This window comes from Zosterops lateralis, assembly GCF_965231275.1.
Source record: "Zosterops lateralis genome assembly, chromosome: 6".
Classification (NCBI taxonomy): domain Eukaryota; kingdom Metazoa; phylum Chordata; class Aves; order Passeriformes; family Zosteropidae; genus Zosterops; species Zosterops lateralis.
This window is the reverse complement of record NC_139761.1, coordinates 53,041,064-53,061,677: the sequence shown is the minus strand read 5'-3', so window position 1 is coordinate 53,061,677 and position 20,614 is coordinate 53,041,064. Positions and strand designations below refer to the sequence as shown.

The 20,614-nt window shown below is 57.2% G+C and overlaps 1 protein-coding gene and 1 pseudogene across 2 annotated transcripts; one reads left to right on the top strand and one right to left on the bottom strand.

The window, feature by feature from the left end:
• Positions 1-1,044: 1,044 nt before the first annotated feature.
• On the top strand, positions 1,045-5,470 carry LOC310910188 (scavenger receptor cysteine-rich type 1 protein M130-like; the record flags this gene model as incomplete). The annotated part of the gene is given in 14 exon segments (XM_083862638.1): positions 1,045-1,096; positions 1,168-1,488; positions 1,577-1,897; positions 1,972-2,138; positions 2,142-2,274; positions 2,354-2,668; positions 2,784-3,197; positions 3,273-3,581; positions 3,667-4,038; positions 4,146-4,256; positions 4,394-4,489; positions 4,708-4,791; positions 5,024-5,170; positions 5,355-5,470. Coding segments are annotated over 14 exon segments (2,958 nt in total).
• A 222-nt stretch (positions 5,471-5,692) lies between these two features.
• On the bottom strand, positions 5,693-8,016 carry LOC310910187 (NACHT, LRR and PYD domains-containing protein 12-like; annotated as a pseudogene). Its single transcript has 7 exons — positions 7,934-8,016; positions 7,309-7,321; positions 7,081-7,250; positions 6,695-6,867; positions 6,400-6,570; positions 6,084-6,238; positions 5,693-5,758 (listed from the first exon to the last, which is right to left on the bottom strand). The product of its transcript is annotated as an NACHT, LRR and PYD domains-containing protein 12-like (transcript).
• Positions 8,017-20,614: the final 12,598 nt, after the last annotated feature.

Below are 20,614 nucleotides of genomic sequence, written 5' to 3'. Positions count from 1 at the left end.
AGGGCCCTGCGGATGAAGGGCAGCCTGACCTTGGCCCAATTCCTTTACCTTGGAATCTCCTGGAGGCACCACCTGGGGCTCTTCCTGTGCTCCTGGGGCAGCGCAAAGTGGATTTAAGGATGGAAACACCTGCCACTGTGCCATGGGAAACCTGGGGTGGAACGGATGAGGAAACATGGTGTGGATGTGGGAATGAGTGTTTGGGGAAGCTGCGGGGCCAGCGTGGGTCACAGGAGCCGCAGCTGTGAAGGGGGGCCGGGGCCAGGAGTGGAAGCTGATTCCTGCCTTGGGATCGTGCTGACAGAGAGTGTGGTGAAGGGTGAGGGTGGTTCAGTTTGCAGAAGTGCTCGGCTGCCGAGCTGGAGGGGCACAGAGCGGCAGGGCAGGGGCGGCGTTATCCGCGGCGTTATCGGCGGCAGCGCAGGTGTCGGGAGCCGCGTGCGGTCGATGGCGATGCCGGGAGCCGCCGGGGGGTAACCGCCTCCTTCCTGCCCTGGCGGCGAGGCGAGCGCGGGGCCACAGCTGCGGCAGCAGCGCCATGTGCCAGCGCCGCCGCGAGGGCCCGGGGACCCGGCACCTGCCAGCCCCGAGCGGAGCCGGGGGCTGCTGCCACCCCCCGCGGGGGAGGGGAGCTCCCCAAAAATGGGGGCTTGGAGCTTTGCCGGTGCCCGAGGCAGAGGTGGCCCCACGGATGCTGTTGCTGGGATTTGGGGGGAAGGCTGTCCCCATCGGGACGGCTCTTGGCAGGCTCCAGCAGCAGAGCTGTAGGCACGGGGGGTAGAGGAAGGGCCCCCGCAGCCCAGGTGCCGAGGGGGGGCTGTCTCCCCCCGGGGACATCCGGGTGGCAGCCCACTGTGGCGAGGAGGTGTGTGACGCCAGAAGCGCAGCCGAGGCTCATATTTGGGCAGGGAGCAGGTTATTGGAGGTGGCGGCCCCGCAGCCGGGAGATGAGGCGCCTGATAAAGGCTGCCCTGGTGCCGCTGCCTGCAGTGGCTCGGCTGGAGGCGAGACGTGTCCCGGCCGCGCTGGGTCGGGGCCGGTGGCATGGGGCCGCTGGCGGCGCTGGGGCTGCTGCTGTGCGTGCGGCTGTGTGCGGGTGAGTGCCGGGCGGGCGGGAGCGCGGCCCGCGGCGGTGCCGGGCCCGGCTCAGCGGGCTCCGTGCCGCAGGCTCCGGGGAGCTGCGTCTGGTGGGCGGCGGCGGGCGCTGTGCCGGGCGTGTGGAGGTGAAGCATGACGGTGAGTGGGGCTTCGTGTGCGTCTTCGACTTCGACTGGGAAGCGCGTTGGGCCTCCGTGGTGTGCCGGCAGCTGGGCTGTGGCCGGGTGGCCAAGGCGTCCCCGTACGCCCCATTCGGACAGGGCAAAGGGCGGATCTGGCTGCAGCCCTTCTTCTGCCGAGGCACCGAGGATGCGCTGCAGGAGTGTCCGCACTTCGGATGGGGCCGGCACTTCTGCGGCCACGAGCGGGATGCGGGGGTGACCTGCACAGGTGAGGGGACACGCTGGCCGTGCCGGGACAGGCACCTTGTGCTGCTGCATCCCGGGCAGGGCTGAGCCGTGCCGGTGTCCCGGTGCAGATGCCGTGGAGCTGAGGCTGGCAGGCGGTGACAGTCCCTGTGCCGGGAGGGTGGAAGTGAAGCTGCAGGGACGATGGGGCTCTGTGTCAGAAGACGACTGGGACATGGAGGAGGCCGAGGTGGTTTGCCAGCAGCTGGGCTGTGGCTCGGCTTCCGGTGCCTACTCTGCCCTCGAGCGCTTTGGTGCAGGAGAGGGGCCCGTCAGTCTGGTCTGGGTGGACTGTGATGGGTTTGAGGCCACGCTCTGGGACTGCGAGATCCGTGGCTGGGGTCCCTATAACGGCCTCCTCCATGACTATGACACTGCCGTTGTCTGCCAAGGTAGGAGCTGGACTGTGGGGGGACGCGGCTGTTCATGCACAAGCCTTGACACTGACCCTGTGCTGCTCCCACAGGCTTTTCCCGGCTGGTCGGAGGCGATGGAGCCTGCGCCGGGCAGCTGGAGGTGCGGCAGGGCCGGGCCTGGGTCGGCGTGTGCGAGGAGGAGGTGGACATGAAGGTGGCGCAGGTGGTGTGCAGGGAGCTGGGCTGTGGGGCGGCGCTGGGCATCGCCGGCAGTGGCTGATTTGCGGCGGGATCGGGATCGCTGTGGGACGGGGGCTTCCAGTGCAATGGCACGGAGCCCCTCCTCAGTGCCTGTGCCCGGCGTCCGCCCCGCAGCCGGGGCTGCAGCGGCGCCGCGGGCCTCATCTGCTCCCGTAAGTGCCGGGGCCAGCGGGGCGGGGGCTCTTGGGGTTCCCTGCACAATCCCCCTTCTTATTGCCCTTCCTGCCACAGCCTACACGGGCTTCCGGCTGGGGAACAGCAGCTCGGGATGCAGCGGGCGGGTGGAGGCGGCAGTGAGGGGGACGTGGGGGTCGGTGTGCGCCGCCGAGTGGGACCTGCCCGATGCCCACGTCCTGTGCCGCCACCTGGGCTGCGGCCGCGCCCTGAGCGTGCCCCCGGGAGGCTCCTTCGGCAGCGGGGAGGGGCCGCTGCGGCCGGACGCCTTGGGCTGCAGCGGGAGCGAGCGGCACCCGGGCCAGTGCCCCGTGGCCGTGCTGGGGAAGCCGCCGTGTGCCCCCGGAAACGCCGCGGCTGTCACCTGCTCAGGTGTGTAGGGCACCTGCGGGAGGAGCCTGAAGGGCTTTTGGGTCCCTCCCAGGAACTTGGATCAGAAGATGCAGGGATGTTTTGTGATGACGGGCTGCGTCTGGCCATTTTCCAGGGATTGTGGAGTCCCTGCGGCTGGTGGAGGGTGAGACCCGGTGCGATGGGTGGCTGGAGGTGGCCATAGACAACGGGACCTGGCGCCGAGTGCCCGCAGAGCTTTTGCTCATACGGAATTTCAGCAATGTGTGCTGGGAGCTGGACTGTGGAGGACTGGACAAGAGTCATGGAGTCTCTGGTAACCTCAGGCTTTCGGAGGTCAACGAGACGGAGAAAGCTGTTATGAAAAGGGTGATTGAAACCATCCACGGGATAACAACAGAACTGACAACTACAACTGTAAATCCAATTTTTAATCAATCATTCTCATTAGAGTATGAGTATGAGTTTCAGTATGTGTATGACTATGATAAAGATATTAAGTACACTGCACCAACTGACATCTCTCAAGGGGCATCCGTGGTCTGCTCAGGTGAGTGTCCCTATAAAGGCGAGAGGTGATGGTGCCCCAGGCAGCCAGCCCAGCCCTTTCCTTCCACGCCCACAGGCAGCCGGCGGGTGAGGCTGGTGGGGAGCTCTGGGCGCTGTGCCGGGCGTGTGGAGGTCTATTCCGGTGGCAGCTGGAGCAGCGTCTGCCAGGAAGGCTGGGAGCTGCAGGACGCTGCCGTTGTGTGCCGTGAGCTGGGCTGTGGCAGGGCACTGGAGGCGCCGAGCTCGGCGCACTTCGGTCCCGGCCCGGGGCCGCTGTGGCCGTCCATCCCCGAGTGCTCCGGGGCCGAGGAGTCTCTCTGGGAATGCGGGCACTCGGAAAAACGCGAGTGCGTTGGCGGCGGCGGGGCAGGGGCCGTGTGCTCAGGTCAGTGGCGGCCACTGGGGGCAGAGGCCGGCAGAAGGCCCGGGGGGTTGGTGGCCGTGCCGTGACCCCCCTGCACCCCTTGCAGAGCATCTCTCCGTGCGGCTGGCAGGCGGCGGCGGGCGCTGCCGCGGGTTCCTGGAGGTGTCCCACAAGGGCACCTGGGGCCGCGTGTGCGCCAACGGCACCAGCCCCGGCACCGGCGCCGCCGTCTGCCGCCAGCTGGGCTGTGGGCACCGGGGCTGGCTGTCAGCCGTCCCCGCCCAGCAGCCGTCCCGTGCCTGGCTGGCCTGGCTGGGCTGCGAGGACGGGGCCCGCTCGCTCTGGGGGTGCCCCTCGGCACCCTGGCACCTGCAGAGCTGCGGCCCTGGCGGGGACGCCCACGTGGCTTGTGAGGAGGACAGGGATGACGTCACTGAGACAGACACTACCCCGTATCTGGAGGGTGCCAGCAGCACAGGTAGCTCTGCCTGTTCCTGCATTCCCTGTGCCAGGCTGGCTGGGATCCCCTGCCCTCACTGCCTGAATGTGTCCCCGAAGGTTTTCCCAGCAGAACCACCGTGGCAGTGGCTGTGGGGACTGTGCCTGTGCCAACTGTGCTGTGTGTGGTGCTGGGGACGCTGCTGTGCCTGTCCCTGGGAGCCCTGGCTGTGCTGCTGTGCCTTGCCCGGCGCCAAGGTGGGTCCTGGTGGGTAGAGGCAGGGAGAGACCTAGTCTGGGGGTCCAAGGGCTCCTATCATGCATAACAGCTCACACAGTGAGTAGTGATGATCCCAGTGTCCAGGGCCCCAGGTGAGTGCTGCCTGTTGTTCCAGGCCCTGGCAGAGCTGCAGATGCCATCTCCAATGCTGTCTATGAGGAGCTGGACTACACCGCAATGCCTGAGTACCAAGACGTGCTCAGTCGCCCAGGTGGGTGCAGCCCTTGTGCCCCAGCTCTGTCTGGAGTGAAGGCTCTGCCTGAGAGCCCCACAGCAGCTCTGGGTCTTGGTGGCCCAGTAATGGCTCCTCTCTAAGGGCTGTGGGTGGCCCCTCAGTACTATGGCACCCCGGTCTGCAGTGTGAAGTTCTGTTACCTGTGATGCTGCTTGAGGCCATCCCCCCGCGATGTCCCTGTTTGTCCCGTTCAGGTTCCCTGTCAGAGGGATCGCTCCAGAAGCTGCCCTATTACACCGGGGACAGCGTGGAGGGGAGTGACACCGAGGCTGCCCCAGGTAAGGCCACAGGGCAGGGACCCAGCGGGGAGTAGGAGGACAGAGGACACAGCTGGGCTGGGGAGCTGAGGGGACAAGTCCTCCCCTTGTTGGTGTGAAGGGAAGCATCGCCTTTCCCTGCGGGAGCCAAGGGCCTCCAGCACATGCCCAGTGGCAAGGCCGTAGGGGATGGCAGAGGCAGAGCCCTGCCAGGGCCGCTGGTCACTGCCATGGAGCCCTGTGCCTGTCCCAGATCCCCCTGCCCGGCCCCAGCAAGGAAGCCCGGACGGCTACGACGATGTCCTGGATGTGCCGCAGGAGGCCCCTGCTGCCAGCACTGGGGAGTGTCACATCTCCCAGGGAGTGTCACAGCCCAGGTGGATCTGTGTCCTCCCCAGAAGTAAGAGGGCTCACAGCTGCCCTGTCTTCTCTGCAGAGCCACTCCCTGGCAGGGTTTGTCTGTGGGGAAGGGCAGGGACCCAGCAGCAGATCCATGGGTGCTGTGGTCAGAGCCCACGTGGGGTGTGTGAGAGGGGACATGGAGCTGCCTGTCCCCTCAGGCACCTTTCTGTGCTCTCTCCAAGGTGGGATCTGCTCCCCTCCAGGTCCCCCAGGAGCAACCAGTGACCCCTCAGAACAGCCCCTGGCACACACGGACTATGATGATGTTGGCAGCAGCACCCTGGGGACGTTGCCATGAGGATGGCCTGGCCATGTCCCAGCCCTGGGGACACGTGTGTGGCAGTGTGGTTGGGGCCTGTCCCCAGGAAGGGGTGGCCCTGCCCACAGAGGTCACCCCTTCCTGCCCAGCGCTGCAGGATAACAGATCCTGTGTAGGGATTGTCTTTGATTTCAGAGTAAATTTCTCTTTCTTCCTATTAAAAGCCAAACTGGTCAGTGACTCTTTCCCAGGTTTGGGACATCACTCCACCTCTGGATCCTCCATACCACATATATCAGTCATATCCTTGGGGATGTGAGGCAGTAACTGAATGCACAGACATATCCAAATACACGGTAGCATAAAGAGGAAGAGCACATGGAGATTGCTGGGATTGTCTGCAGGGCATTTATTTGGCACTGCCAAATGCTCACAAGTGTTCCCAGCAACTCCGAGGGGAAAAGGGAGAGGGCAGGACGCGGAACTCTGCCCACCTGCAGATGCAGCAGGATCTCCAGTGTGTGCCCCAGGGGTGAGGCAGGCTCAGACCTAGTGGCAGCAGTGAGAGCTGGGCTGGGAATGGCTCTGGTTGTTGTAAGGAATTTTTCTGAAAGAGGAGAAGTTTCGTGAATGACGGGAGTGCTTTCCTGACCCCTGGCTGGACCACATGGTGGCAGGGCAGCTGGGCCATGGCCCTTGCCTGTGGCACATCCATGCCCCAGGAAGTTCCTGAATTTCAGGGCCGGCTACATTTCTTGGAGGCTGTCCAGTTCCTGCAGCAGGGCCTGGCTAAAGTCTGTGCTCAGCCTGGGCATGGAGGATGCAGGAAAAGAGGAGAAGGTGTTGGAGCTTGTGGGGAGGGAGGTGCTGAAGCAGCCGGGTTCCAGGTGTGGCCCTGCCTGTCCCGCAGCCTCTGCTCCCCAGCTCAGAGAATGCCGGGCATGGAAGGGGCCGTGGCAGGGCCCTCAGCCCAGGCTCTGCAGTAGCAGGTGGGATGCTGGAGCTGCTGGCAGAGCTGCAGGACGCCGGGGGCTCCCAGCTCGTTGTCCCTCAGGTCCAGGCAGGTGAGACGGGGCCCCTGCAGCAGCTGCGTGGCCAGGGCTGGGCAGCAGGCACCCGACAGCCGGCAGCTCCCCAGGCTGTGGGAGCCAGGGGAACAGGGAAGGAGGGCTTTGGCCTCGGCTTGCTGAGCTGCTGCAGGTGGGAAGGAGAAAGCTCTGCCTGGGAAGGAGGGAGCACTGGCCCATGTCGCAGCCCCTTTACCGCAGTGTCTGTAGAGGGCAGGCACAGTGCTGGAGGCCCTGACACAGCAGCTCCACGCCGGCATCGTGCAGCCCCGGGCTGAAGGACAAATCCAGTTCCTCCAGGCATGTGTTGGTGCTCAGCACACGGCAAGGTCCTCGCAGCAGGAGCGGGTGATGCGGGAATAGCGCAGCCTGGTGGGAATCCCGTGGAAACACCCTCAGAGCCTCCCCAGTGCCCTCACTGCCCTCCCACCATGGTGGCAGTCCCCAGCCTAGAGCCATAACCTTGGAGCTCCTTGGCCTGGAAGAGTGGGACAGAGGCACGATGCCACCCCGTGGGGTCCCTTTGGGGCACGTCCCCAGCTCCCAGGCCGGAGATGCCCGAGGGATGCCGGGGGTGCTCACGGCAGGATGCGCAGGCGGCAGCCCGCAGTCCGCAGCCCCTGACAGAGGAGGCGCACGCCGCTGTCACCCAGCGAGCTGTCACCCAGCTCCAGACGGGCCAGGCCAGGCTGCTCCGCCAGCGGCGCTGCGGGCTCCGTGCAGCAGCTCTGGGACAGCGGCACCGCTGCAGCCTGTGGGAGAGCACGGAGAACGGGGGCTCAGCACACCTCACCTGTGCTGGCTGCTCACCTGCCCACCAAACCTGAGGGACAACACCCACCCCGAACAGAGCCTCCAGTGCACCGGAGGGCTCCTCTGGAAGGGACCTTGCTGGTTGTGCAGATGTGAAGGACCTGGAGCATTGCTGCTGGAACCAGCCGGGAGATGGATGTGAGGTGAATCACAGGGTGCACTGAACATTCCAGCACCAGGGATTTCCCTTTGTGAGGGAGAAGGCAGACCGGAAGCCAGAGTGACAACTGGGCACAGGGGGGCCTGGCCAGGTGGAGCCAAGAAGCTCCATCACCATCAATCCCATAGTGGGCAGTGGATGGAGAGGCCCATGTGTTCCTCATTCTCCCCAGGAGGAAGTAAATTCTCTGCTGAGGAACTAAACACCCAGGGAAAGGCCCAGCTGGTGTTGGGGTGGGAGGAGCTGAATCATCCTTTGTGGCAGAGGAAGAGAAATCTTTGCCCTTTTGGGTCATTCAAGTGAGGAGGAGCAGGACTTAACAAGGCACTGACTTGGCATCCAGCTCTGCCTGAGGATGCTGCCAGTGGAAGGGACATCCCTGGAGGGTGACACAGCCCAGCCCAGGTCTGGATGCAGAAGGAAGGAGCCATCTGGTCGTACAGGCTCAGCTTGGGGTCTCACCAGTCCAGGTCAGTGAAATGACTGAATGCACTTGGTGCAAAGCTCTTCTCGTTGGCCTCGAACAAGAAGTGCAAAGTGTCCATGTCTGGAAGCTTCAGTGCTTGGCCAGGGTGGGAGAGGCCTCTGTGCCTCCCCCGAAGCCACTGCAGCAGCTCTTCCCTGGCTCGTGGTGAAATTCTGCACCCAGTGGTTTTGTCCATGTACTCTATGGCTTTCTGGCTGACCAGAGCAAAGAGAAACCTCACTGTGACATTCAAATCCTTTCTGGACTTGTTGTAGCTTTCTAAGAACTGATTTACATCCTTTTCAAGCCTCCCCAAGGTGCTGACCATTTTCCCATCATCCTCCAGGACGTAAAACATTGCTGCCAAAAAGTCCTGGAGGTGCAGGTGAGTGAAGGCAAAGACACTCACATGCTCTTCTCCTTCCCCTCTTTTAGGGATTAGTATTGTTCTCTTTTTTTTCTTCACTATAAAGAATTTTTTTCCCCATATGTTATTTAGTAGACTAAGTATTGTGTGCTTAAGGGTGCTTGACCAGAACAAAGAGGTGGCAGAAAGCTCGGAGGGGGGATAGCGCCAGTTTTGTGGCAGGCAATGGACAGAGCTGGAGGCAGCTTGGCTCTCTGGCTCTCGCCATTCGGAGATGGAGAGGACACGGCCAGGCTCCTGCTTGCTGCAGGAGGAGTTCACTGTCACCCGAATGTCCAGTGTTGGGAAATCTACCATCATCTGCTTGCATGTCTTGGAATTCTGAGCTCCTTTGTCTGCCCTGCTGGAGCTGGGCCAGCCCTGCCCCACTGTCGCGGCTTCTTCAGCTCTGCTCCTCTTGCTACAGTGTGACTCTGCACTCCCCTGACTGCCGGGACCTCCTGTCCCTGCCTGCCGGGGACATCCTGCCATCCCAGCTGTCGTGGTTTGAAAGCAAAACGAGTGAGAGGCTCCAACTCAGAAATACAATTTAATAAGAAAAAAGGTAAAAAGGTGAAAATAAAATAAATGCAATAACACAATGGACCACTGACAGAGTCAGAATACGACCTGAGCAGGATGGTGGAAGCAGTCCAGATGAAGTGGTCTTCCTGAAGCCGTGATCCTGTAGAAAGGTCTGGTAGCTCTGGTCCTCTGGGAATCCAGTAGGTAAGGGCTGCTTGCACTGTCCCAAATCCCAGCTTATATCCAGGTGAGAATGCTTGGCTGCTCCCCCTGGGCAGAGCATCTCACAATGGGATGATGAGTTGTGAAGTGGGTCCTTGATGGCCCATTAAACAGAGATAACTCCTGGAGGGAGTTCCCTGTGAGTCATGGGCAAGGCGTTAATGGGCCATTAGCAGGAGACAGCCCAAAGGCAGGGGGCCTGGGATATCACTGCCCCACCTGGTTTAACAGTTCATGAAGATGGTGATAGAATAAATACTGTGTGTACATCCGTCACTGCAACCCAGGACACCAGCTCCCAGCCCGGGACTCTCCACTGTTCCAGCCTGGTGCTCTGAGGGTCCTGCAGGGGCAATGAGGCCAAACTGCCCCACCTGGGTTTTTGTGAGGCAAATCCCTCAAGGTTTTTGGTACTGTTTTGTTATTGATGCTGTAATTGTTGTTTTTGTTTGTTTCGTTATACATACTAGTAAAGAACTGCTATTTCTATCTCCCAATCTTTGCCTGAAAGCCTCTAACTGCAAATTTATAATTGGAAGAGGTGGTGGGAGAGGTGGTTTACATTCTCCATTCCAAGGGAAACTCCAGCTTTCCCTGGCAGATACGTGTCTTCCCAAACCAAGACAGATTTTGGTGCCTGTTATAAACGACGTAACCAAATTGATAATGAAAGCGGATTTGATTGCGATATCAAAATTGGTTTTGGAAAGCCACAATCAAAAACAGCATTGAGCCTGGGGTTGGCGCTGGGTGAACCTAGATTCAGCCTCTATTGCTCTGAATCCCCCTCTGTTCACAAATTCTGCCTTTGCAGGGCCCGTTTTTATACAGTTTTTCGACCGAACAGGGATGTTCTTCTTCTCTTGTCCTTCTTGTTCTTCTCACATATTCATGTAGTTTCTTTTCTTGCTGCCGGTCTGTTGAAAAGGGTCTCTTGAAAATTTTTTGGGTAGAGATGAGTACTTGATTCTTTTTACGGGGATCTGGCATTGGGATGTATGCCCTTGACGACGAAGATTGTCTTATCACATAGATAAGACCTTAGATGCATATCGGGTGCTCATCACCGGGGCCTTGTCGAGCCCATCCCCGGAGGAGACTCAGCTTCAATCAAAGCCACCATTTTCTATTGCAAATCGGTTCCTTCCCCATCGCCGCCTGTGGTTTTATAATTGCTGAAATCTTTAATTCTTAAGCAGGAATTATTTTATACCATATATAACAGTGATCAACGTGGGGCTTGAGGGCAATGAGGAAAGAAAAGAGAAAAAAGGAATAACGGATCTTGAGTAAACTAATATTTTCTTCTGTGTGTGCTGGATCTAAAAACCTCATTAGGCAGCATCATGTGGTCCAGCTTCCCCTGGTTAGGATGGCTCGTGGTTGTGGCTGTATTCCTCCCATTTGCAGGCCCCTATCTAAACACGGGCCCTATCAGTAAGGCTGCTGTGGCTGTTATCCATTTTGTTTTCTGGGTAGATAAGGTGAGGCATTCATGGATTTTTAACTTCCTCTGGAAGGCAGGCACATGGCTACATGGCTACCACACACTAAGGGTATGTTTTTGGGGTTCCTTTAAGAATGGTACTTTCTGTGAGGAAATGACAGCAGGGGAAGTTTTGTCCCAGCCCTTTAACCAGTTCTTTGAAGGGTTTGAATTTCCTGTAGATACTAACCAAGTGTTGCTGATAGTCCCAGTCTATTTAGCTTTCAGAGATGAGGTGAGGTCAACTTGGATGACTGCACAGACACCTACCCCAGAGACTGGGGATACTTCTATGGAGTCTGACACTGCCCCAGAGACTGGGGATACTGCCCCACTGCCTGACACTGCCCCACAGACCAGGGATACTGCTATGGGGCCTGACACTGCCCCACAGAACAGGGATACCGCCCCACTGCCTGACACTGCCCCAGAGACTGGGGATACTGCCCACTGCCTGACACTGCCCCACAGACCATGGATACTGCCATGGGGCCTGACACTGCCCCAGAGACTGGGGATACTGCCATGGGGCCTGACACTGCCCCACAGAACAGGGATACTGCCATGGGGCCTGAAACTGCCCCACAGAATAGGGATGCTGGCCCACTGCCTGATCCTGCCCCACAGCCCACCTCAGAAATGAACCACCTGGATTGAGTGGGGGTTCTGGTGAAGGAGATGGGCCAGATGCTGAAGGAGCACATTTCCCCAGTGGTGGCCTCTTTAGCCTCATTAGCCCCAGCTGATGGGAAAACCTCCTCCAGCCCTGAAAAGGGAGAGTCTGAAGGTGCAGCAATGGAACCCACAGACATTACAACCGTCCAGATTCCAGCTGAACCACAGGGGCAGTCACAGCCAGCAGCAGTCACCCCTGTGGAAACAAAGAAGTACAAGATGAAATCAGAGCAGCCAGGTAATAAGGAGAGGAAAGGAGGGCCCTCACAACCCACAGGGGAACCAGAGCTTGAGATCATCACTGACTCTCTGTCGTATGAAAGTCTACGTAATCTGCACAAAGATATTGTGCGACGGGTCGTGAGGCTTACACAGCCTGGTTACTTCAGGTCTGGGACCTTATGGGTACAGGGGTGCAACTGGATAGTAGTGAGGCAAGGAATTTGGGACCCTTGACCCAGGACTCAGATGTAAATCAGGTATTCGTAAGAGAGCCAGGCCCCCTTTCCCTCTGGGAGCGGCTTTTATGGAGTAGAAGAGAGAGGTTTGTCCACCAAGACAAAGTGCAGGAGCACCATCATACAATGGACTGGAAGACCCTTGAGGAGGGGATCCAACAGCTGAGAGAAGAGGCAGTATTGGAGGCACACTTTGGGAGGGGTGGACACCAGGATAATGACCCCAACAAGGTTTGATGCACAGGGCACACGTTGTGGACACTGGCAACTCATGGGCCGTCTCCATACGCCACATTCATTGCCACAATTAATCCTGATACCAACCCAGAGACTGTGGGTTCTGTCACCAACAAGCTCAGAAATGATGAGAGTATGATCAGTGACCCAATGCAGGCTCAGGTCTCTGCTGTGGTTAAGGAACTCGAAGAGGAGATAAGGGAGGTGAGGGAGGAGATGAGGAGGAAGAGTTCCCATATGGCACCAGTGTGTGTCACAGGCCCCAGAGTCAGAGCTCAACGTCCCCCAGCTACAGAGAGGGTGCACCCCACGAGCTGACCTGTGGTCCTTCCTGCATGATCACGGGGAAGACATGGGAAGGTGGGATGGGAAGCCCACTTCTGTCCTGGCAGCATGGGTGTGTGAGCTCAAGGAGAGAAACACTCACCGAGGGGCTTCCACTAAAATGAAGTAGCCTCAGCCTCCCATGACTGAGTCACCAGGTATTACAGAAGTGAGGATACTGTGTTGGATCCCCTTGAAGGAACCTCTAGTGTGTATGCCCAGGAAGGGAATAATAACCAGTGCTAGAGGGGCCCTGCCTCTAGCCAGAAATAGGCACGGGAAAACCAGGTCTTTTGGACTGTGTGGATTCCATGGCCTGGCACATGAGAGCCATAGGTCAATACTGGGGCAAGGGGACCCTAATGGCATCAGGACATGTGGGGGCAGAACAAATTTCCATTGCCGGGGTGACAGGGGGAATGACAGGAATTGACTCTGTTGGAAGCTGAGGTGGGCCTGACTGGGAAGAAGTGGTAGAATCATCCCATTGTGACTGGCCCAGAGTCCCCATGTATTTTGAGCATAGACTTCCTCAGGAATGGCTATTCCAAAGACCCTAAGGGACTCAGATGGGCTTTTGGGATAGCTGCTGTGGAGGCAGAGGGCATTAAGCAATTGAACACCTTGCCTGGACTATCAGAGAAGCCATCTGCAGTAGGACTCCTGAAGGTAGAAGAGCAATGAGTACCTGTTGCCACCTGGACGGTGCACTGCCGGCAGGATTGGAGGCATCGAGACGCCGTGATCCCCATCCACAAGATGATCCATGAGCTGTAGAGCCAAGGGGTGTGAGACATAGATTTGAAAAATCCCTGCTAATCCTTTATAGTAGATTTAAGAAGATGTACTGTATGTTAGGATGTATTCCAAGTAGTACTTTAGAATATATGAGATCATATTTTAGAAGACACTTAGTGAACACTGAATGCTGTGTCTGTTACCCTTTGGAATATTTTTAAACATTACACATACTGGGAGACTGGGCCATAGTCAGAAGAAAAACTAGCCTAAACAGTAGAATAGCAGAACTAAGGGTGCAGATAAAAAAAAGAACACAGATTCTAAGATGGTATGTTCCCTCGCAAATGTGCCAAGGGAGCCAAAGCAGACATGGGAGGGATAAAGGTGAAGAGGTAAACACCTGAAGACCAGCCAAAAGACCACCATAATGGACTGAGCATGGCCAGAAGGGGGTGGAAGTAATTACCATACCATGTGAAGATGGGCAGGGTCAGAGAATGAATATGGATGAAGGGGGACCATGGAATGTCATGCATATGTAGAGACCATAGGGAATAACAAGGGGGGCAAGTTCCCTGGTGAGTATGCGTGTCTTTGGTGAAATTAATCCCCCACGCATTTTGATATTAATAAATACATATCGCTCTAACAATTATTATTAATGGTGGAGTTCTTTCCGCCACGTTTCTGGGTGGTCAGCAAAACCTGTTTGCCCTTCCTGTGTTTTCTCCTTCCCCTGGGATCCTTTTACTGAGGAAGAAAGGAGAGAAGACCTGGCTGGTCCAATCCACAGTCCTTGACTTCCTTCTCCTCAAAGACGACCTTGTGCTTCCACATACCCTCAGCAGCCAAGGAGCAAAGCTGGAGGAGGAACTGCTGCAGGATCTGGGCGTTGTCCCTGTGCTTCAGTGATTGGGAGAGGTAGAACATCATCATCACTGTGCTGGCTTTGGAGCACTACAGGAGGTTTTACTTCCGACAGAACTCTTGTTCCAGGATGGTGCAGATGGTCCAGATTCTGACAGGGATGACACACCAGCTCTAGAGGATGTCGTTGCCTGTGGCAAACCTGAAGGCCATGTCTGCTTTGTTGGGCTTCTCAAAATACCTGTGGAAATACTCCTCCCTCCTGGCTGCAGAACATCCCAGGATCTCCATGGAATACCCACCCTTCAGGATTCCTAGAGCCGTTGACCTCACGGTGATGAGCAAAGAGGCTTTGGGGAGCACTGTCTCCTTCAACAAACTCATCAGGCTGAGCTCCAGCAGCTTCACCTCCCTGGGGTCAGAGCTCAGCCCAGCTTTGGGCTGAACCAAGGAAAGCCCCAGGGCCTGGAAGCCATCCAAAATGAACAGGATCCTCTTGTGGTCATCCAGGATCTTCCCAGCTGGCACTCGCAGGCCAGGACAGTGCTGTGGATCCAGGTCTGCCACGCTGGCTTCCATGGCAAGGACAATGGGTTGGTGTTGGAACCCTGGATTGTGGAAATTTCAGGCTTTCTGGGCTGAGGGGTGCTGACCCTCAGGCAGGCACTGCATTTGACTTGAGGCCTTGGAAGAGGCTTCTGAGATTTGTGATAGCACTGGGGTAGTGGGTGTGTTCTTGGAATGGTGTTGTGTGATCTCACAGGGTGTAAACTTAAGTTTGGGGTTTTGGTATATAGTAGTGTGTGGGGATCAAGATGGAAGATTTTGGGTGCTGTGTGAGCTCTTCTTCCTCAACTTCTTCCTTCTTCTTCGTGGATTTGGGTGGTTTTTTCTAACTGGGTGAGAGATGTCTGCATTGCAGACCTGGAATGGTCATGATTGCGTCAAAAGCATAAAGTGTCACTTTGGTATTGGCTAATTATCTCCTAAATAGCCTTGGTAAAAGTTAGAAAGTCTCCTTTTCGTCTCGTTTCTTTAAATAGCAAGTTGGAGCTCACGCTTGATGAGACTGTAAATACTGTAAATAGATAAGATATGATAAACAACCAAGACCCAACTCGACTCTGCATTTCCTGTGTCTTTCATCCTGACCTCAGCTGAGATAAAGCAGGCAGAACTGTAACAGCTGTGCAGAAGACAAGGGCAGTCAGAGCGGAAGACCAAGTCAAAGTGGGTGCAGAGTGTCCCTTCTGTCCACTCCACCATCACCTTCCTGACCGTGGTTGTCTTCCCCATCCCCGGGGCCCCCAGCAGCACCACGACCTGCGGGCTTTGCCCGTCTCTGCCAGGTTCAAACAGCGCCGTGGTGCCGGCGGTGGCTGCTCCGCTGCCGGCGCTGCCACATCCCTGGCCGGTTGCCACGGCTCCATCCTTGGCTCCGTGCTTGCTCCCAGGCTCCCTGGAGATGGTCAGGGTGGTGGAGTGGCTGTGGAAGGATGGGCTCTCCCTGGGACAGCTGCCCAGCTCCCTGTCCTGGCGGGGCTCCCGCACCTTGTGCTCTCTGCTGTCCCACCTGTGCTCTGTGCCCATGAGGAGCAGGGTCAGTCCCCAGCCCAGACCAATTCCCTTCCAGCCCAGCCATGCTCCTGACACACCAGCAGCCACCAATTTCAAGGCTCACTGCTTTCCTCAGTCTGGCTAGGGCACTAAGGACACAATTGGTGAGCATTTGGGCACTCTGGTCAGTTGGACATTCTTCTTCTGGCTCCTGATCCTGATCTATCAACTCTTGTTTGATCATCCTCATCCCTAGAGCCTCTGACTCATGCTGCAGGGGACATAGGCACTGTCCCTGGGCTCCAGAGCTCAGATTTCAGCAGACATGCTTAATCCCCATCCCAGGAGGAAAGAATGTGCCCAGCTGTCTGCTGGAAAGTGCTGAGAGCACTGGGTGAGCTTTAGGGTCACTTCCAACACAAACCCTTCTGTGATTTTAAACAACACCTTTATCGAGGCATTACAAGCCCACTGCAGTTATGAGGTGGCTGGACAGATTTGGTGAGCCTGACCTCAGCACAGGCTTCAACTAGGAGGGCCCCGGACTGAACTCAGAGCTCAGGCCCCAGCAAGGAACCCCGGACGGCTACGACGATGTCCTGGATGTGCCGCAGGAGGCCCCCTCTGCCAGCACTGGGGACATCTCCCAGGGAGTGTCACAGCCCAGGTGGATCAGTGTCCTCCCCACAGGTAAGAGGGCTCACAGCTGCCCTGTTTGTTCTGCAGAGCCACTCCCTGGCAGGGTTTGTCTGTGGGGAAGGGCAGGGACCCAGTAGCAGATCCATGGGTGCTGTGGTCAGAGCCCAGGTGGGGTGTGTGAGAGGGGACATGGAGCTGCCTGTCCCCTCAGGCACCTTTCTGTGCTGTCCCCAAGGTGGGATCTGCTCCCCTCCAGGTCCCCCAGGAGCATCCAGTGACCCCTCAGAACAGCCCCTGCCACACATGGACTATGATTATGTTGGCAGCAGCACCCTGGGGATGTTGCCATGAGGATGGCCTGGCCATGTCACAGCCCTGGGGACACATGTGTGTCAGTGTGTTGGGGCCCTGTCCCCAGGAAGGAGTGGCCCTGCCCACAGAGGTCACCCCTCCCTGCCCAGCGCTGCAGGAAGACAGCTCCAGTGTAGGGATTGTCTTTGATTTCAGTGTGAATTTCCCTTTTTTCTTTTTAAAACCCAAACTGTTCAGAGACTCTTTCCCAGGCCTGTGACCACACACCGGCACTGGCACCTCTATAACGAGTATATCACTCATCACCTCGGGGATGTGAGGAAGTAACAGGATGCAAAGAAACATCCCTGGGAGTGGTGGGGTGAGGAGGCAGAGCGCTGAGGGATTGCTGGGATTGTCTGCAGGGTGTTTATTTGGCAATGCCAAATGCTCACAAGTGTTCCCAGCAGCTCCGAGGGGAGAAGGGAGAGGGAAGGACCCGGACCTCTGCCCACCTGCAGATGCAGCAGGATCTCCCTCTTGTGTCCCACAGTTGCAGCACGTTCAGTCCCAGTGGCAGCAGTGAGAGCTGGGCTGGGAATGGCTCTGGTTGTTGGAAGGACTTTTCCTAAAGGAGGGGAGGTCTCCTGAAGGAGGGGAGTGTCTTCCTGCCCTCCAGCAGGACCCTGTGGTGGCAGGGCAGCCGGGCCATGGTCCCTGCCTGCAGCATAGAATCACAGAATCACAGAATGTGTAGGTTGGAAGAGACCTTTAGGATCATTGGGTCCAATTCAGCCCTAACACCTCAACCGGATCATGGCATCAAGTGCCACATCCAGTGTTTTTTAAACACGTCCAGAGATGGTGACTCCACCACCTCCCGAAGCAGACTATTCCAGTCTTTAATCACTCTTCCTGTGAAAAACTTCTTCCTAATATCCATCCTGTATTTCCCTTGACACAGCCTGAGACTGTGTCCTCTCCTTCTGTCAGTTGCTGCCTGGAGAAAGAGACCAACCCCCAGCTGTCTGCAACCCCCCTTCAGGAAGTTGTAGAGAGTGATAAGGTCAGCTCTGAGTCTCCTTCTCTCCAGCCTAAATGACCCCAGCTCCCTCAATCATTCTTCATATGGCTTGTTTTCCAAGGCCCTCACTGGCCTTGTTGCCCTCCACTGGATGCACTGAAGCATCTCAATGTCCTTCCTAAACGGAGGGGCCAGAACTGGACACAGCACTCGAGGTGTGGCCTGACCAGTGCCGAGTACAGGGGAAGAATGAGCTCCCTGCTCCTGCTGGCCACGCCATTTCTGATCCAGGCCGGGATGCCATTGCCCTCTTGGCCACCTGGGCACACTGCTGGCTCATGTTCAGCTGGCTGCTGACCAGAACCCCCAGCCCCCTTTCCTCCTGGGCGCTGTCCAGCCACACGGTCCCCAGCCTATAACACTGCAGGGGGTTATTGTGGCCAAGTGCAGGACTTGACACTTGGACATATCAAATTTCATCTTGTTAGACTCTGCCCATCCATCCAACCGTTCCAGGTCTCTCTGCAGAGCCATCCTATCTTCCAACAGATTGACACATGCTCCCAGCTTAGTGTTGTCTGCAAGTTTACTAATGAAAGATTCAACAGCCTCATCTATGTCATCAATGAAAATATTGAACAGAAGTGGTCCCAGCACAGACCCCAAGGGACACCACTGGTGACTGTCCCCAGCTGGATACAGCACTGTTCACCAGCACTCTCTGGGCCTGGCTGTGCAGCCAGTTCCTCACCCAGAGAAGAGTGCTCCTGTCCAAGCCACGTGCTGCCAGCTTATCCAGGAGTGTGCTGTGGGAGATAGTGTCAAAAGCCTGGCTGAAGTCCAAATAGACAACATAAACAGCCCTTCCTGCATCCACCAGGTGGGTCACTTGGTCATAAAAGGAGATCAGGTTGGTCAAACATGACCTCCCTCTCCTAAACCCGTGCTGGCTGGGCCAGAGAGGCTGGCTGTGGGAGCATCCGTGGACGGCAGGGAGAAGGAACTCTGCAGACCTGAGATATTCTAGAAACACGTGGTTTTATTTCAAGGGTGGTGGGTAAAGAGGGCCTGCTTTCAGCCACCAGCCTCGGCTGAAGCAAAGGCCCAAAGAGAAAGGGAGAGAGAGAGGGTATGAGGTAAGGGAGGAAAAAAGCTAAGAGGGGTAAGAGAGGTAAGAGTGAGGTAAGAGCCAGAGAGAGGTCAGAGTGAGAAAGGTAAGAGAGAGAGGACCTTGTTACAATACATTGTATCTCCTTTTGTGTTGAATATTGTAATTTACAGTGACCAACCGGCACAAGATACAAACCCTACAAGCTTTGCATGTAGCCTATGAGAACTATTATATTACCATATCATCTTATATTCTAAACTCTAAAGACAGCTTTTCTTATCTACTTTTTCCCTGATGCCTTGGCAGGGTGGAGAGGGGCTGCATTCTTGGGTCCTTTTGTTTTCTGTCCTTCAACCTAACTCCAGCTAATCGCTGTCTTCCTGCCTGCCATGCCTACATTACAAAGCTGGCCTTCGTTTCTATTTCCCTCACAGGTTTTACATCTCTAGTATTTCTTACTAGGCAAACATATCCATAAGCCCTTCCTGTCCCAACTTTCCCAAGAGCTGGCCAGCCTGTAGGTGCTCCCTGATGACACTCAGTATAAACTGTTCCATTATCTTGCCAGGTACTGAGGTCAGGCTGACTGGTCTATAATTACTGGGATCCTCCCTCCCACCCTTTTTGTGAGTGGGTGTCACACTGGCCAGTTTCCAGTCACCCGGAGCTTCCCCAGTGAGCCAGGACTGATTGTAAATGCTGGAGAGTGGCTTTGCAAGCTCATCTGCCAGCTCCCTCATCACCCTGGGATGGATCCCATCTGGGCCCACAGATTTAGGAGTATCCAAGCATCTCAGCAGTTCTCTGACTGCCTCCTCTTGGATGCTGGGGGGACCATTCTGTTCCCTGACACCACCAAGCAAGCCAGGAGGACAGTTGTCTTGAAGGCAAGTTGTCGTCCCACTGAAAACTGAGGCAAAGAAGGCATTAAGCACTTCTGCCTTCTCCTCAGATGCCGTTACTAAGTTCTCTCTCTCATCCAATAGAGAACAAGGGTTGGCCTTGCCTTTCCTTCTGCCATTAATATATTTGTAGAACCGTTTTTTATTATCCTTTAGAGAAGTCGCCATTCTAGGTTCAAACAGAGCTTTGGCCTCCCTAATTTTTTTCCTACATGGTCAAGCAGCCCCCTTAAATACTTCCTGAAATCACACATCCACGCTCCAGGAGGTTCCTGATCTTCAGGGAGGGCCACAGTTCCCGGAGGGCGTCCAGTTCCTGCAGCAGGGCCTGACTGAAGTCTGTGCTCAGCCTGGGCATGGAGGATGCAGGAAAAGAGGAGAAGGTGTTGGAGCTTGTGGGGAGGGAGGTGCTGAAGCAGCCGGGTTCCAGGTGTGGCCCTGCCTGTCCCACAGCCTCTGCTCCCCAGCTCAGGGAATGCCGGGCATGGAAGGGGCCGTGGCAGGGTCCTCAGCCCAGGCTCTGCAGTAGCAGGTGGGATGCTGGAGCTGCTGGCAGAGCTGCAGGACGCCGGGGGCTCCCAGCTCGTTGTCACTCAGGTCCAGGCAGGTGAGACGGGGCCCCTGCAGCAGCTGCGTGGCCAGGGCTGGGCAGCAGGCACCCGACAACCGGCAGCTCCCCAGGCTGTGGGAGCCAGGGGATCAGGGAAGGAGGGCTTTGGCCTCGGCTTGCTGAGCTGCTGCAGGTGGGAAGGGCGGAGCAATGGGTGACGTCCTCCCAGAAGCAGGGGCCCGTGAGGCGGCAATATCTCAGCCCAATGGGAACCCTCGGGAAAAAGCCTCCGAGCCGACCCAGGCCCCCAGAGGTACCCGTGGACTCGGAGAGCTCCTGTCCCCTGTGGCCAGTGTTGCAGCCACCCACCCACCCAGCCGTGCACTGCCCTCTGGTTCAGGTGCCCCCGTCCACGGGCTCTGCTTTGGGCTCCATGCAGTGCCAATGTCTGTCCCTGGAACAGCTGCGGACACTGCCTGGTGCCCGGTGCCCGGCAGGGCGGGCGGATGGGGCAGGGCAGCTCCTCCTGCCGCCGCAGAGCGAGGCACCAGCACGTTGTGCCAGTGAGGAATTCCTGCGGTGCGGGTGGATGGGGAACAGCTGCACTTAAAGCTGCTGCGTTTGCTGTGGGTGGGAGCCCCGGACAAGAGGCCGGGTGTTGG